This window comes from Symphodus melops (assembly GCF_947650265.1).
Source record: "Symphodus melops genome assembly, chromosome: 15".
Lineage (NCBI taxonomy): Eukaryota > Metazoa > Chordata > Actinopteri > Labriformes > Labridae > Symphodus > Symphodus melops.
Genome location: NC_136705.1, coordinates 12818765 through 12833825, shown reverse-complemented (window position 1 = coordinate 12833825; position 15061 = coordinate 12818765). Strand labels below are relative to the sequence as shown.

The 15061-nt window shown below is 41.7% G+C and overlaps 1 protein-coding gene across 4 annotated transcripts in view; it reads left to right on the top strand.

Annotated features, from left to right (window-relative positions):
• Positions 1 to 15061, top strand: part of wdpcp (WD repeat containing planar cell polarity effector) — a 71780-nt gene that overhangs the window by 40321 nt on the left and 16398 nt on the right. For all 4 annotated transcript variants that reach the window (XM_079362472.1, XM_079362471.1, XM_079362470.1 and 1 more), the window contains 5 exons: positions 1496 to 1687; positions 8526 to 9129; positions 12508 to 12696; positions 13002 to 13125; positions 14706 to 14769. In XM_079362472.1, the coding sequence (XP_079218598.1) occupies positions 1496 to 1687; positions 8526 to 9129; positions 12508 to 12696; positions 13002 to 13125; positions 14706 to 14769 (1173 nt within the window). The remainder of the gene's footprint in view (positions 1 to 1495; positions 1688 to 8525; positions 9130 to 12507; positions 12697 to 13001; positions 13126 to 14705; positions 14770 to 15061) is intronic.

Sequence of the window (15061 nt, the reverse complement as noted above, 5' to 3'; positions counted from 1 at the left end):
ATTGTCCAGACCTCTGTCAATGCATGTGCATGTAACCTGCAATATACACACAGGTGCACACGCACGCCCAACAACCCATCCCCCACAACCAACACACATACACAACCACATACACACCGCCCTGGTCCAGTGGGCTAAGCTGGAGAGGGATAGTGGGGGGACGATGGGGGGGTAAACTAATCCGGCCCACAGAAAGTGGTTTCTGATTATTGCTGACCAGCAAACGCCAGCAAAAAAAAAAAAAAAAAAGGCTTGAAGAGACGGGTGGGGATAGAGGGGCATGCGGGGGTAGATATAGAGTGTGTTATTAACCCCGGTGATGTTTCAGATTTTTTATTTCTTCTCTTCTTTTTCCATTTCTAATCTGTCAGTGATCTGCCATTTAGCTGTTTTGGGGGGCAATGCTTCATTCTCTTTATCATCAGATATACTTCCATCTTTTTAATTTGGCTCTGTATTTTGTGTCCAAAGCAAATATTCCCCCCAAGGGGGCAAGAAGGGCAGACATGGACCACTGAACCTTAAACCTGCTCTTCTCATACAGTACAGTTTGTTGATTTATTAATTTCTGTGTTCCTCTGCCTTTTTTTTTCTTTTTTTGAATAATCAAAAAAAAGTTTTGTATTCTGCTTTTACAACGCATTAGGTAATGGCCGCTCCCCTGCATTTTGACAAAAGTTATGAAAACGTGTTCTGTTGCGTGTGCATACTAATGTGTGTGATTTAACTTGATTGAATCCGGTCACTTGTGCACTGTGTTAGGAAATGTGACTACTGATATTAAGAGCATTTAAAGCCTGTATGAATATAAAAGTGTTTGTGTGTGTGCTTGTTTAAAGAAAGAATGAGTTGTGCTGTAAGTTGACAGCAAGACCTTTTAATATCCCAATCTACCAAAGTCCTTCTGAAAAGACTTCTGTTTGTTTAATGTGCACTTTGATATCTACAAAAGAGTATCTTTAATGCCATTTTAGATCAGTGCTTCGACAGATGCACATGTGTATTTGTGTGCATACATGCATGCATTCATATATATGCGTGTGTGTTTCTTTGGGAGTGTGTGTGTGCCCCCCTCAAGCACCACGAGAGCTCATTACTGTGGGTCTCTTTGTTGTGGCCCGTAGAGCGTGGCAGACCTTCCCCAAAAATATGCACATCACTAAAACAACAAGCCTGACAGACCAAAACACACACACATTAATAATGGAAGATAAAAAACAACCTTAGACATCAACAATAACAGGATCAGAGAAGGACGGGGGGGGGGGGGGGGGGTCTGGAAGATTTACAGCCTTCAAGTGTTAACAGAAGTCAGGCAAGTGAATCCAAAATCACTTATGTACACTCAAAACTTCCCCTCCTTCTTAAGATGTTTTTTAAAACCATGCTTGTGTCTCTAAGTGTCTGCCGTCATACTTCTGACCTTATTACAAAATCTGAAGCTCGTTCAGGTGCTTATAATTAGTGCATCTGTGTGTTTTGTCTCAATGTTTAGGTAGTCTGTGTCGATGCGAGTGGACAGGGTCAGAGGCTTCACAGACGTGTCGGTCTCAACCGTCTCCAGGATGTGGCACTCTTGTGGTGGGACCTGGACAAGCTTAACGAGGAGCTGTGGCCCTGGACTCCTTCAAACACTCCCAGGAACAACGTGGTCTTACTCAGCTGCTCACCTGCTGAAGGCCTGAAGGTACAAACAAACGCATATGAAAACTTCTTGCACTTAAGGAACTTTATTATACAGAACAGTTTCAGCAACCCCGTTTTGAAAGAGTTTGCACTGCTAGAACTGCACACAATTGTAAATCTGAGAATGTAGAATACAGAAACTTATGTACCCTTTTTGGAGTAGATCCTAATCCAGAACTTCAGGAACACTTTGTGGCATAATGTATGGTGATTGATGGAACACAGGAATCAATACCACAGGATGAATCTGCCATCTTTAAATTCTTTTATGACAGGTCATGGTGGTTTCCTTAAAAAAAAAATATTAAAAGCTGCATAAACGGGTTGACGGCGGAGTCTAAGTTTTGGAGGTCCATTAGAAACCAAATCACTCCTAACATCCTCTGTCTTGTTGTTGTTGTGTCATTTTATATTGCTAAACAAACCACACACAGGCCCGTGTCACATAAGGGTTCCTGTGGGTAGTGTAAAGGTTCGCTTAAAAAAAAGCTGGAGGTTAAAGTATGTGAATCCACTGGAAGCTCATCATGGACAGGTCTGCTTTGTGAGTCCTAAAAAGTGTTTGGTCTGTAAAGATCTCAAAATCTGCTCACACTGGGCAAGGTAAGTTTATTAATATAGCACATTTCATACACAAAGGAAACTCAATGTGCTTTACACTATTAAAAGACACATCCAAAAGATGAAACATATCAAAGTAAAAAAAAAAAGAAAAGAAAACATTGTAGTATTTAAATACAAACAAAACATGTCAGATGACATGACTAGTCTTCAGAGGAAATTCAATAATGTCAATCCTTCATTAAGAGTAAAATTTCTTTTATGAAGATCAAAAAATAAAAAGTTATTATTCTTTTAAGGCTTACTTTGATATATGACTTAGATAATTTATCACTGGAGGGGTCAGGACGGTCTTTGCAGATGTGTACCTGGGAAGTCATGTCAGTTAACTGGTGAAATATCAGCCATCAAAGCATCTGTGCGGCTCTTATACAACTGAAGCATGTTGGTCTTCCTGGAACTAAGTCCAGGTCGGGCTTGATGAGTGATTGACCAGCATGAACATTTGAATTTTTGGTGCCTTCAGGATTTCATGACCAACAATTACAAAAAAAAAAAATGATAATGATAAAATCTTATTTCTTTTTATTTTGAAGTAACTTGTTACGTAAAAAGAGGAAGAACAATCAATTGGAGGTTGTAAATGTAAAACTTTTTTGTTAATTGTGCTTTCGCACTGAAGAATAGGTTCAGGCTAGGGGAAAGTTTTTCCTTAACAAGGGGATCTACAGCAATTTGAAGTAAGTAAAAGCTTGGATAATCAACCTTGAACTATTGCACGTTCTCATGGAAATGTCTGATAATGCTGTCTCTTAGGGATCTTTTTTTTTTTGGAAACTTGAGCCAGAAAGAAATCCAGGGCAAGCCTGGAAGTCAATGTAAGTTTACGTATCCCACCACGCCAAAGACCAACTTAAAATCTCTAAGGACATGGCTGCTAAGCCTGCAGTATGACAGAGAGAAATAAAGCTAAGCTAATTGTAGCTAATAATAATAATGATCAAATACAGAAAAAGAAAAAAAGTCAATGAGACATACACTAAACTGCTTAAGAGGCTGTTAAAATGTGTAACATCTATAGATTTTTTCTTAAAACTTGTCATTGCTCTTTGTAAAGTTAAACTCAGGACAGCGAGCATGTGGTTCATCTGTGTGTTCGTTTTCCACAGACTCAGACACTTTCACACGCACGCTCTGTAACATACACACGCAGAGTGAACAGCAACAAAGCTGCTTTTTTTTTTCTGTGGAGACCTGTGTTGTGGTCGATGGGATTGGTGATGGTGTGTTAGTCACCTCAAGGGTGGCACCTCTGTGTTACACCTCCCTGCATCAGCATATGAAGAAAGCAGGAGCACTAAGCCTTGGTGCTGCGCGAAGGAGAACGCCTACACATCCACACATGCTCACACACACATACACATCATCATGGCCCCTGGCAAAACCCTAACTACAACCCAATTCTATGTCAACCTCGGATTGGCCTCGTGCCCAATGCAGATGAAAGATCCCAAATTACTGAACTGGGCTTAACTCTACTCCTAGTACCGTGTACTGCGTTAAACATATGCAAAATCTTCTCCAAACCAGAGAGAGAAGGGAGAGAGTCTGCAAGGAGGAGGAAAGATGAGCGTTACCAATTGCATGCTAGGAAAACAAATTCACATATGGGAGCTGGGGGGGATTACTTGAATATTGAAATAAGCAAAGCAGATGTTGTTCTCTGCTTTTTCCGCTTCTTGTTTTTGGAACACTTTCCACATTTATCACACTCCTTCACCTAGTTTATTCTCTCTGTCTCCTTCACACACACACACACACACCTCTTTCTCCTTCCTTCCTTCCTCCACGCCTCAAGAACATTAAAGTACTTCATGGGGCTGCGGCAATGCGCTCTAATGAAAGCGTTTGTTGTCATTTTTCAGATGCGCGGTGTGAAATTAGACGAGCAGTTTATGTAAGAGCCGTGGCGGGAATCAAACGCCGGGCAAACATCGGGAGACGCCAGCTACTTCAATCACTTCAAGCTCATATATATGTTCCTTTTGTTCAGTTTGCTATCTGCCACACTAAGCCAATTTTCTAGCCAGTCTCTCGGCATTTAAAAAAGTCTGATTTCTTTCCCTATGTGGTCTTAATTCATATCCCCCCACCCCACCCCCATCCTCCTGCTGATAAGTGGAGCCACGGCATGCGGAGGGTGGGAAGGAGAGGAAAACACATATAGTCTTTTTTTATGCAGCTGGTTAACATTTTTAATTATCCTTCCTTCATGCCCCCACCCTCCCCTCACCCTAAACAAACACACAAATACAAACCATTACCTGGAATTGAATCATCTTAATAGAAAGAAAACAAGATGATTTTTTTTTCCCTGCCATATTTGAATATATTTGTGTTTGAAAACATCCTTTGCTGTTGTTGTTGTTTATAAAGTGTATGACTATCCTGTTATCTGTCACCAAACACTTTCTCTGCAGTTGTTGATCTGCCTGATGTCTGTGGTCTTTGAATTATTTTTGACTTCACCAATGAGCTGCAAGGCTTTTTTTTTTTTTTTTTTTACTTTAAAGCTAGACGAATTGTACCAAGAAACAAAACCCCAAAGGGAGCACATCTTATAAAAAGAAAATATAATTGAATAGAAACAAAATGTCTAGTTCATCTCCTGCTAGAACGCTGTGATTTAGACTGTATTAGAAGCCAAATTAACAGTGTAAAATGGCAAATTTAGCCTGTGAAATATAAAAAGCTGCAGCCTTAATATGCAGAATTAAAGCATGTGAAGTAGAAAAAATGAGCTGTAGTCATAATTTGGACCATGAAAGGGTCGAGAGTGAAATCCAAAGAACAGAATTACCCCCAAGCTTCCTCGCTTTGTAAAAAATCACACAAGAAATGCTGCGGCCACTGTTTCAGGTCTAGTGAATAATGTTCACTCTGACATACAATTATGATCTGCTGTACCAATTATGACAGTTAAGGTATGAGGAATACTCTGATTGGAAATCCTGCTGTGCCTGTGCATTTTCTCACACCAATACCTCAACACTAACCCTAACTCACACACCTAAAACTTCCCAGCAACCCCCCCCCCCCCTCCAAACCAGCAACCCTCATCCCTTCATCCCTCCAAGTCCCTCCGTCTCTCTACCCGTCTCTCTCCGTCTTTCTCTGCTCCGTGAGCTGGAAAATTGGCTTCAAAAGGCCACTGCTGTGAACAAGGGCCAGCCACACAGTTGGGCCCGTCCGCTTTATCTTTCACGCCACGGAGGGGAAAAAAAGGTGCTGGCGAGAGAGAGACAAGAAGAATGGAGAAGAATAGTTTTGACCAGTCACTGAAACCAATAACTAGGAGAAAGCTACTTACTAGAGGTCTCCCCCTTCTCTTTCTGTCTGTCTGTCTCCTTCTCCTCCTTTTTCCCCCTTTCCTTCTCCACTGTTTTCACTCTTTATTTCCTCTCTTTCATCACCTTTTGCGTACATTTCTGTCTGTCAGTCTCCCACTGCCTCTCACTTTGCTCAACTGCCCTCCCGATCTAACTCATCAATTTTATTCTCTCACAACACAGTATTTCCACATGCCACAATTTACTCTGGAGAGTTCACCTGCAAAGGAGGCTTTTTTTTTTTCAACAGGCCATCTACCACTCTCTCCTAACTCACCTTCAGCTCTCCTATCTAGTGAAGGCAAAATGTCCTGAAAAAGGAGGAAAAAAAGCCCCAGTCAGTTTTGTGCACACATTTTTTTTTTCTGCTAATGTTTATATTTTACGTCATGTTCGTGTCATGTTCTGCTTACAGCGGCATGAAATTTTGCAGTTTTAAGAGTTTATGTTCCGACACATCTGAGCCCTGTAACCCTGAGGATCATGAGTGCCATGCTCTAATCTCCTAATCAGCCGTGTTGCCTTCAGGGGCCATCTGCTTGCGTTCGCTCTGTCTATGTGGAATGTAAAATGAGGCACAAATGGCCTATGGCCTTAAATGTTGACCCAGAGTCAAAATGCTGCTTTGCCATCCCTTTAAAAAATGTTGTGATTGTAAATTGGTGACTGTGTGGGAATATCGTTTTTACTGTGGGCTATCTGTGCACTCCTCTGAAGCACTATTTGGATTTGCCTCACTGTGCCTTTTAAATGTTGCTTCTTTTTTTTTCTTTTCTTTTTTTTTTGCAACATCTATACATATTAATCACCATGTTCAGTAAAAGTCAGAAACTAGGAAAAGTAAGGACGTTATCTTGCTGGTATTTATATATTATAGCTAAAGGTCCTTACCTAGATCTTTAATGTTCTGTAGTTCTGCGTTAACACTTATCATACAATAAAAACTGATTAAATGATGAATGGGACATTTTATATTATCTAATTACTGCTGACACTATCCCCCGTCTCCTATCCTTGGAGGGTCACCTATCAGGGGGAGGCAGAGCTGAATCAGCCTCACCTTAGCCCCAATGGTGCCACGGTGGCTTGCTGGCACAGCGGGTGGTGGGCACAAGTGAGCTGGGCACCCGATGAAAAGCTGAGAGGATAAGATGTCTTTTTTGGAGGGGGGTTATTTATTTATTTTCATTTTTATTTATTTTTTTGGAGGGGGCCGGGTCAGCGTTTGTGGAAGTAGGAATCCTGTGACAGTTTTCTGTCGGATGGACTTCCTGCTATTTGTTTGTGTGCTAGTTTATGTAATGCATGTGCCACTTTGTCCATGCAGAAATGTACCTATCCAGAGAACAGCACACTCAAAGGATACCCCACCTCTTACATGAATTGAGCCCCTCTTCCCTGCTGCCTTAGATGAACACACACACAAATAGCACCCACCCCCTGTGGAGCAGCAGGAGCTGGCTCTGGGGGATTATCTAGAAGGAAAAAAGCTTTCAGGAGGACAGTCATCTGCTTCTCTCCTGCTGTAGACCATGTGCAGGCAAAAAAAACTCCTCTCTTCCTCCCTCTAAGTCCCTTTCTGGCAATGCCTGCCAAAAAACTGGGCCGTGCAGCTTTGGGAAAGGAAAGGAAGGTAGGCAGACAGCAGATCCCTCTTTCTGTCAGCATGGCGAAAAGAAATGGGCTCATTTAGCCAAAGCTGCCACGGTCAATGCAAGGCTCTGATAGAGGCTTTGGTAGGGTGAAATCTCTCCTTAAAAGCTCTGTTAGCGACTGTGGAAGTGTTGGGCCTCTGTATAGTACTGTCTCTTGTCTCCTGTCATCCACCTACGGTTTCACTGTGGATGTTTTATCCACAGTACCACTGTGACATCTCCCTCAGTGTCAATGTTTGCTTGCTAAGCGGGGCCATTGTGCCCACACCCACCAGGGATGAATAATCTTAATTCTGGGTTCGACTATTGGTCAAATATTTCTGTGATTTCTTCTTGTTCTTTCCTGCTATTATTATTTTAAAGAATAATAACAAAATAATAATAAACTAAAAAAATTGCTCGTTTCTTGTCACTTTCCAGGAATGCTGTTGAGCACTTGGCTCCTCACACAGGTAAACAGAGGGTGTTGTTTATCGCTAGGTGCCAAACAGTGGCATGCTCAGGGAGAAGATGTTGTTGACCTTGAGTTAAAATGAGCTCTTATCATTAGCTGAGCTGATTGACAGCCATGTGTTTATGAGCAAATAGGAGGGCTACATTTCTTCCATCTCGAGGGGTGTTTGTAGCTACTGCCATTTTATGACTCATTCTGTCTTCCTCTTTTATTTATCAGTGATCAAAAACATTGTCAAAAAGAAGGAAAGGCTAAACCAGCCACAAAATGAACAGATCAAGTTTCAGTTTTGCTTTGTGACGCTTGGCAGTAGTTTCTCAATTCAAGTTTACATTGCTTTTATCCAATCGCTTTTTTTGCTGTGAATATGCTGAACACTCTATGACACATGTGAGCAATTATTGTCCTCCAAATAACAAGTAGTAGAAGTAAGAGAACTTTTCTTAGACGCTGCTGTTGTTGGGTTTGTTTTGTTTTTTTCGCGGATCAGTCCCAGCCTCTCTTGGCAGATGGCTTCTCACCAACAGGTCTGGTTCTGCTCATAATTTCTGCCCTTGAAAATGGAGATTCCCATTGCACTGCTGTCAGCTTGTTGGATCAACTAAGATTGTGGTACATGACATTGAACGGAGTACAAGAGTACAAATGATGTCAAGTGTCATGAAATAACTTTTTGTGATTTTATTAAATGAATGGATACGATTCACAGGGAGGATGTTAAAGTGTACATCAGTTAAACACTCTATGATGTAATAATTCTACATTTCTTCCCTTTTAAAGGTTCTCAGCTCTATCCGGACAGAAGGCAATCCCCTGGACTGTCGATTTAGCCTTCTTCAGCCCTACCAGCTGCTAACAGTGGAGATACCTCCAGTGCCCCAAGAAGCCAGAGAGGGGTTTTGGGCCCATTCTTGTGTTTATGAATGTGCACGAGAGCGCCTGCACCGTCTCTCCGTCATCCGCATCCCGCTACCATCCCGTCCAGTCTCTTGCTCCCGTCACCCCTCTGAGGTCACACTTCTACTTGGTTTAAGGGACTCCTCCTTGGTCCTGTACGACCAACGACGGGGGGTCTCTTTCTTGTCCCACTGCCCTCTGCCACCCACCCTCTTGGCTTGGCACCCTGCTGGGGCTGTGGTCATGGTAGGTGGAGGGCAGGGGGAGCTGATGTGCTTTGATCTGGGCTTGGCACCTTTAGGCGTGGCACTGTTAGCAGAGGAGGTAGTTTCAGCTGATACTTTAAGACTAGCTCAGCACCTGCGCTGCTGTGGAGGCCTGGAAGGACTCTGGTGGGGGGCTGGGCTGGAAGGAGCCCCAGAGGGAACCGATATCCTGATGTTGGCCCTTCATGGAGGACCGCTGGCAGCCCTGAGATTCAAACTAGGTTGGTGAAATAAGACAATATAGCCCTATTTGAAAACAAATGATCACACACTCTTGAAAAATCAGCTTTTGATTACTTTTAAGGTGTCAAAAAACAGCAACAAGGGATGTTACACATTGATGAAAATCTTCACATCTGAGGAGCTTAAAACCATTTTTTGTTGACTTTTATTGATCATCAGGAAATGGTTGTTGACCATTTGATTATTGACTTTGTCATCATAGAGGCAGTTTTTACATGAAGTGCTTGAAATCAAATATGTCAGCAAAAATGTGTGCTAAAGAAAATCTATTTTGCAAATGATGATTTTGAAACATGAATGGGACTATATAAAGTAGTCTGCAGTAATGTGGTTTCAGAGGGGCTCGTGTGCACTACATTGAACAAATAAACAGGTGCATTCCAGGACAGGCTGCAGAGATAGAACATAAATAGAAATGAATTTACAAACTTGCCACACCATCACTGTTGTCTCTTCCTTATGAAGGTGCCTTCCTCCCCTTAGAGACTCCTCCTCTGTTTGGGATCTGACACTGTATCTGAACCCCTCTGTGTAAATATGGCTGCTGAACGGGTCGACCTCTTCACTGCTGAGGGAAGTTAATTTGTTGACGGGCGGGAAGGTTAGTAGGAGTCATGCTCTCAGAGGTCATTCAATAATCGCCCTGGGGCAAGAGCCCCCCAGGTGCATTCTGGGATGCATTTTTCCGATAAATCGTTTACAGTGGCTGCGCAGTCCCTTGAGGCCCCCAGATAAAGTTTGCCAATCAAATTTTTTTCAGACCGCCACCTCTCTCTCTCTCTCTCTCTCTCTCTAACATGCACATACACAAACACACACTTGTACGGCCTCACACACATCTGCACGCGCACTCGTGTAGCGTCTTTAATTGTGACTTTGGAAAGAAAATGTGACAGTGGCACGCAGCTCTCTGCTGAAGTTTGAAAGCAGGAGCGTGGGGGCGGATGGGAGGAAGGTAGAAGATTGTGTGCATTTGAGTTTGTGTGTGTATGAGGGTGTGTGTTTGTTCAACTGCGTTTGCCTGTGTGCACAGGAGAAGGGGAGGGTGTCTTCCAACAATAGCTTCCCTGCTTTGATCGCCGGCCAAGGTTTTGATGAAGAAAGTCACTGCACGTCTTTTTCTCCATGATAATTCTTTCCCCCACACACATATGCGTATTCTTCTATTTCCGTGCTACTACACACAAACACACACACACACACACACATACACACTCCAACTCACTTGTTTGTTTGTGCTCCTTTTCTGCATTGACTTGTTTCATAAGGCCCGCTTGATGACAGAAGGAGTGAGTCGGGAGGCGCTGAAGAAGAAAGACTTGGCCATGCTCCAAGTTCCTTTTTTCCGTAGGAGGCAGCCCTCCCTAGTGCCACCCACCCCCACCCCCACCCTTAGCCTCCTGCCTGCATGGAGTTATCTCATCTGGGCACACGTTGGCCGCGGCTGGGCCTGCGCTGGTACTGACTGTGGATGTGCAGACCAGGCAATGTGTTCAGCACACGCAAGGGGGGGAAAAAAAAATCCTTTATTTGGAGAATTTAGGGAAAGATTTTTATGCTCAAATGATGGAAGTGGGGTTATGAGACAGATTGAAGGCACGAGTTGAGGCATCTTTGGTTGATATTAATTTGAAAACACAAAGGAAAAGACTCAGCAGGCATTGAAGTAGATTAAAGTTAGGTTCTGTCTTCCTCAGCACGAGCTTCTGTTTGCTAATTTGGAGGTGAAGCCCACTTGTGAATTTTTTTTTAATTCAGTCAAGTCTGTTCAGCAAATTAGGTTCAAACCCACCTGTGCTATACTAGCTTATGAAGCAGACTTTATTAATGACCAAAAACTGTCATTAACCACATAGATGTATCATCAGCTTATTGTTTTGTCTTTAAGAGAACCTTAATGTTCAACTATCATTTGATCTTTTCCAGTGAAACACCTTTCTCTTGTCTCTGAAGTCTTCTTGGCGTGTTGGTGGTGCATGGTCTTGATTTTTGTTGCTGAGTGCTCATGATGCTGCTGATCTCGTCATTCTCACTGATTGTTTAGAAACCTGAAACTCAGTGTATTTTCATTATGTTTGCCCCCATTTGATATTAATGCTAGGCACATTTTAGTGGCAGGCCAGAGTCCCCTCAATGATCCATTGTCTCCGCTCAAAGTTAGCTAAGAGCAGACAATACCAGCGAACTAAATGACCCACATGTACACAGTACAACACACACACACACACACACACACACACACACATACACACACACACACACACACACACACACACAAACATGGACACACACCACACTACACTCAGCTGGTGTATTAGCCACATTAGCCCTCTCTTTAGGGGATTTGGGGGATTGCTAATTGCAAGCCTGTCATTTTAATTGCTCCAACACCCCCTGCACACACACAATCTCACACACACACAACTTCTTCAATTAATTAGACTTGACTGCCTGCCTGCAGCAGTGCCCATTGACAGTGTCGCTGTCAGTCGGTGATCACCTACACTGCCCACAAGAGTGCCACATGGTCCAAATTGTATAAACAAGGTACACTATACTGTAGCAGAGTATATTGTGTAGCTCCTCGATGATCAATGTAAAAATGTTTGTAGGCCTCTACAGGAACAAGTCATGTGACACTGAACATTTACCTGGCATTTAATACCTTCATTTCCCGTATGAAGCCACAGACACAAACACCTTTGCCCTTTTACGTACACGAGACACCTCTTTTACATGAAAGGGTACAAAACCTTTTTGCTTACATTATTCAGCAGAGACCTAATGTACTCACAAGCAAACAAAAAGCATAATTAATCACCTCTGGTCTGAAGACCTGTTACATGCCTCTCGTCTGCTAAAAAGACGATGTATATTTATATGTATATATATCAAGTGTCATAATTCTTCATAAAATTCTCCAACAGAACCTGTTTTAAGATCGAAAGAAAACTACATTCTGAAAGTTTCTAAAAATGTGGAGTAAAAAAAATGGAGAAATTAAGAGATTTGTATGTTTGAAGTGTAGAGAACATTTTGGCAAGATAACAAGAGTTCTTCTTTCATTTCTGTGTTACTCTGGTTTTGCTGTTTGTTGTTTTTGCATTGAAAAATTGGGGGTGTAAAATAATGCTTTTATTCTTACTCATGGGCAATTGTGACAGGTTTTGAATTTGTATATAAAAACATCAGAAGATAAGACATATATAAATATGAAATTTCATCAAACCTTATGTTCAAACTGTCAGAGAGACAAAATTATATCTTATATGTTAATTGTATTACATTATAATGTTGTAATATAATGTTGCTTGATTCAATCGTAAAATCGCCTCAAACCAAACTTGCCATGACAGGAGCTCTGACTGGAGGCCAGATGGGTCCTGCTGAGCTGCTGCAGCAGCGCCTGCGATGTGGTCAGGTCAGAGAGGCACTCGGCATCCTGGAGGCCATGGACTGGAGCATCATGGGAGACGAGTGCTACAGAGGCCTGAGTCTGGTCACCAACCACCTGCTGAGGATGGAGCTGAACACAGAGCGGGAGGGTGGGGTCCTGTGTGAAACATTTATGAAATGCAAATTCACATAATGGTTCATCATTAATAGATGCTTCTGTAACTTTAAAAGTTGTCTGGTGGGAATAATCTGGCTGTGTGATCCAAAGCCTTAGCAGTTAGTGTTTTATTTTAAGTTTTGTTGATCTCTGAAGTTAGGAGCTTTAAGAGCCTAAAGGTTAAGGTCACTGATAAATAAGCAGATTATATAACTTTGTTTCAACATGATCATTTAAAATACATTTAACTTCCGGGCTGATTTATACTTATTAATTGTTTGTGTTTACTGTTCATAGCCCAGTTGGAAGCTGCTCTTGGAGTGTTTTATGCTCCAGCTGCTCCTCTGTCTGATGTGGTGATACTTGAGTACAGAGAACCAATCAGCAAGTACGCCCGCCGCTTCTTTCACCACCTCCTCAGGTAACTTCCCCTGCGCTGTGTTGCATCTGTCCTCCTTAGTACTGCTTATATTTTGAATCGATTCATTTTTCTTTTATTTCTGAATTTTATTATTATCTTTGACAGTTCAGTGTATAAATGCATTACGTATAATAGATATTCCACCGCCCTCCATCCTGAAGAGGGCATACTCGATGCCCAATTTAGGTTAAAATACAAAAGTTTACAAATACAAAAATTTATGACAAAAAATATTTGTATAAAATATGAATCTTAGAGCGGTATTACATCTTTGAAGCCAACACCATATCTTTACAACACGTCTTGTTATATTCATATATATATAGATGCGTATATTAACATGTCACTCAACCATAACGTCATCAGAGACTAGACAACAACAGGACTAAGGCAAGCTTGTTCAAATCGATGTAAATTGTGAGCTAACCATTTAAATGTATAATCGGTCTGCAGGAAGGCTTTTGGGGATGAGGTTTAACCCGTTGTAGTTGTTGAAGGAAACTTATTTGATTCAATGTTGGGGAATTTTGTTCAGGAGTACTCTAAAAATGTTATGCATTTAAATGTACAGATAAGCTGTATGATCCTCCTTCAGGACACAGGTCAGTAAATCAGGAGAGAAAAAAGCAGATTAAAGTTCAAATGACATCGTCACACATCTGATCAACGACTAAAAGATTTTCCCTTTCGTCGGCTCACTTAATATTTGCACATTTTCTCAGTTTTTACAAGATATTAAAAAACGTTTTCTATCGCAGAATTATTTTATCATCACGGGCAGAATCAGAATAAGACTTTCTGTTTCTTTCAGAAACTCACATCCATTAAAGATGCAATTAAATCCAGCGTATGTGCTGCTCACCTTGCCATTCAAAAAGAAAATCTAAAAAGAAATAGCTTTTGAATGTCCTCGACACACACTGATGCAGCTTTGAGTCATTCATAAGGCAAAGCACCTCGCATGCACCTGTTTAGACTGTTGTTTCATTTTCCCTTCTGCCATGAGAGCCTTTTGAAATGCCTGTTTGACTGAAATAGACCCTGTTGTTCCCACACACCGCTGCTTACCACTCTCCATCGTGCAATTACCTCCTGTTTCCTCCTCTCTTTCTTTCTCTACCTCTGTAGCTGAGCGTGAGCGCTGTTTGGCATCCCTCCTCCTCTCCTCTCTTATCACCTACCTGCATTCTTTTTCTCTCCATCGACATCAAATGAAGGAAGCCCCCCCCCCCCCCCCCCACACACACACACACCCCATCTCCCTTCTCTGCTCGTGTTTGTTTGTTTCATGTTGGCTCGAGTCGAGGGAAAGTTGAGGTGTTTTGCACTGGGAGATAGAGCGCTTTCTTTTCCAGCTTTAATACAGGATAATAAGAAGAGGACCCACTACTCTCAGTTCAGTTATTGACAGTTTTATATGTAGAGCTGTATGTGGGTGGTTGTTTGTGTGTGGCGTCACTGAAAGGAGGACATATGTACTGCTGATCCGTCAATCAATGTATATTAATCCAGTGCATGTATTAATTTAGATTATGATTGTATTCTTATTTCTTCTTAAACTGTCTCTAATCTCTTCACAGACACCAGCGCTTTGAAAAGGCCTTCCTGCTTGCCGTAGATTTAGAAGCCCGGGACTTATTCATGGTGAGGGGAAAGAAGATTTCCTTCATATTGCTGTCTTGAAAAATGCTCTGACAATCTTTCAAAATGATTAGAGGAGAAAAGGTTAGATCAATTTGAGTCTGGCCAAAATCAGGGTGTCTGCAGGTGTCTTAAGAATCATTATTTCTACAAAATGATAATTAAAAAACATGTTATAGTCTAAATATATGTTCTTTATTATGAATATAACATACACTCTGTTTTAGATGACTGCACACCACAACAAAAACAAATGCAGGATTATTTGAGGATCAAAGTGTTAATGTAGAAAAGA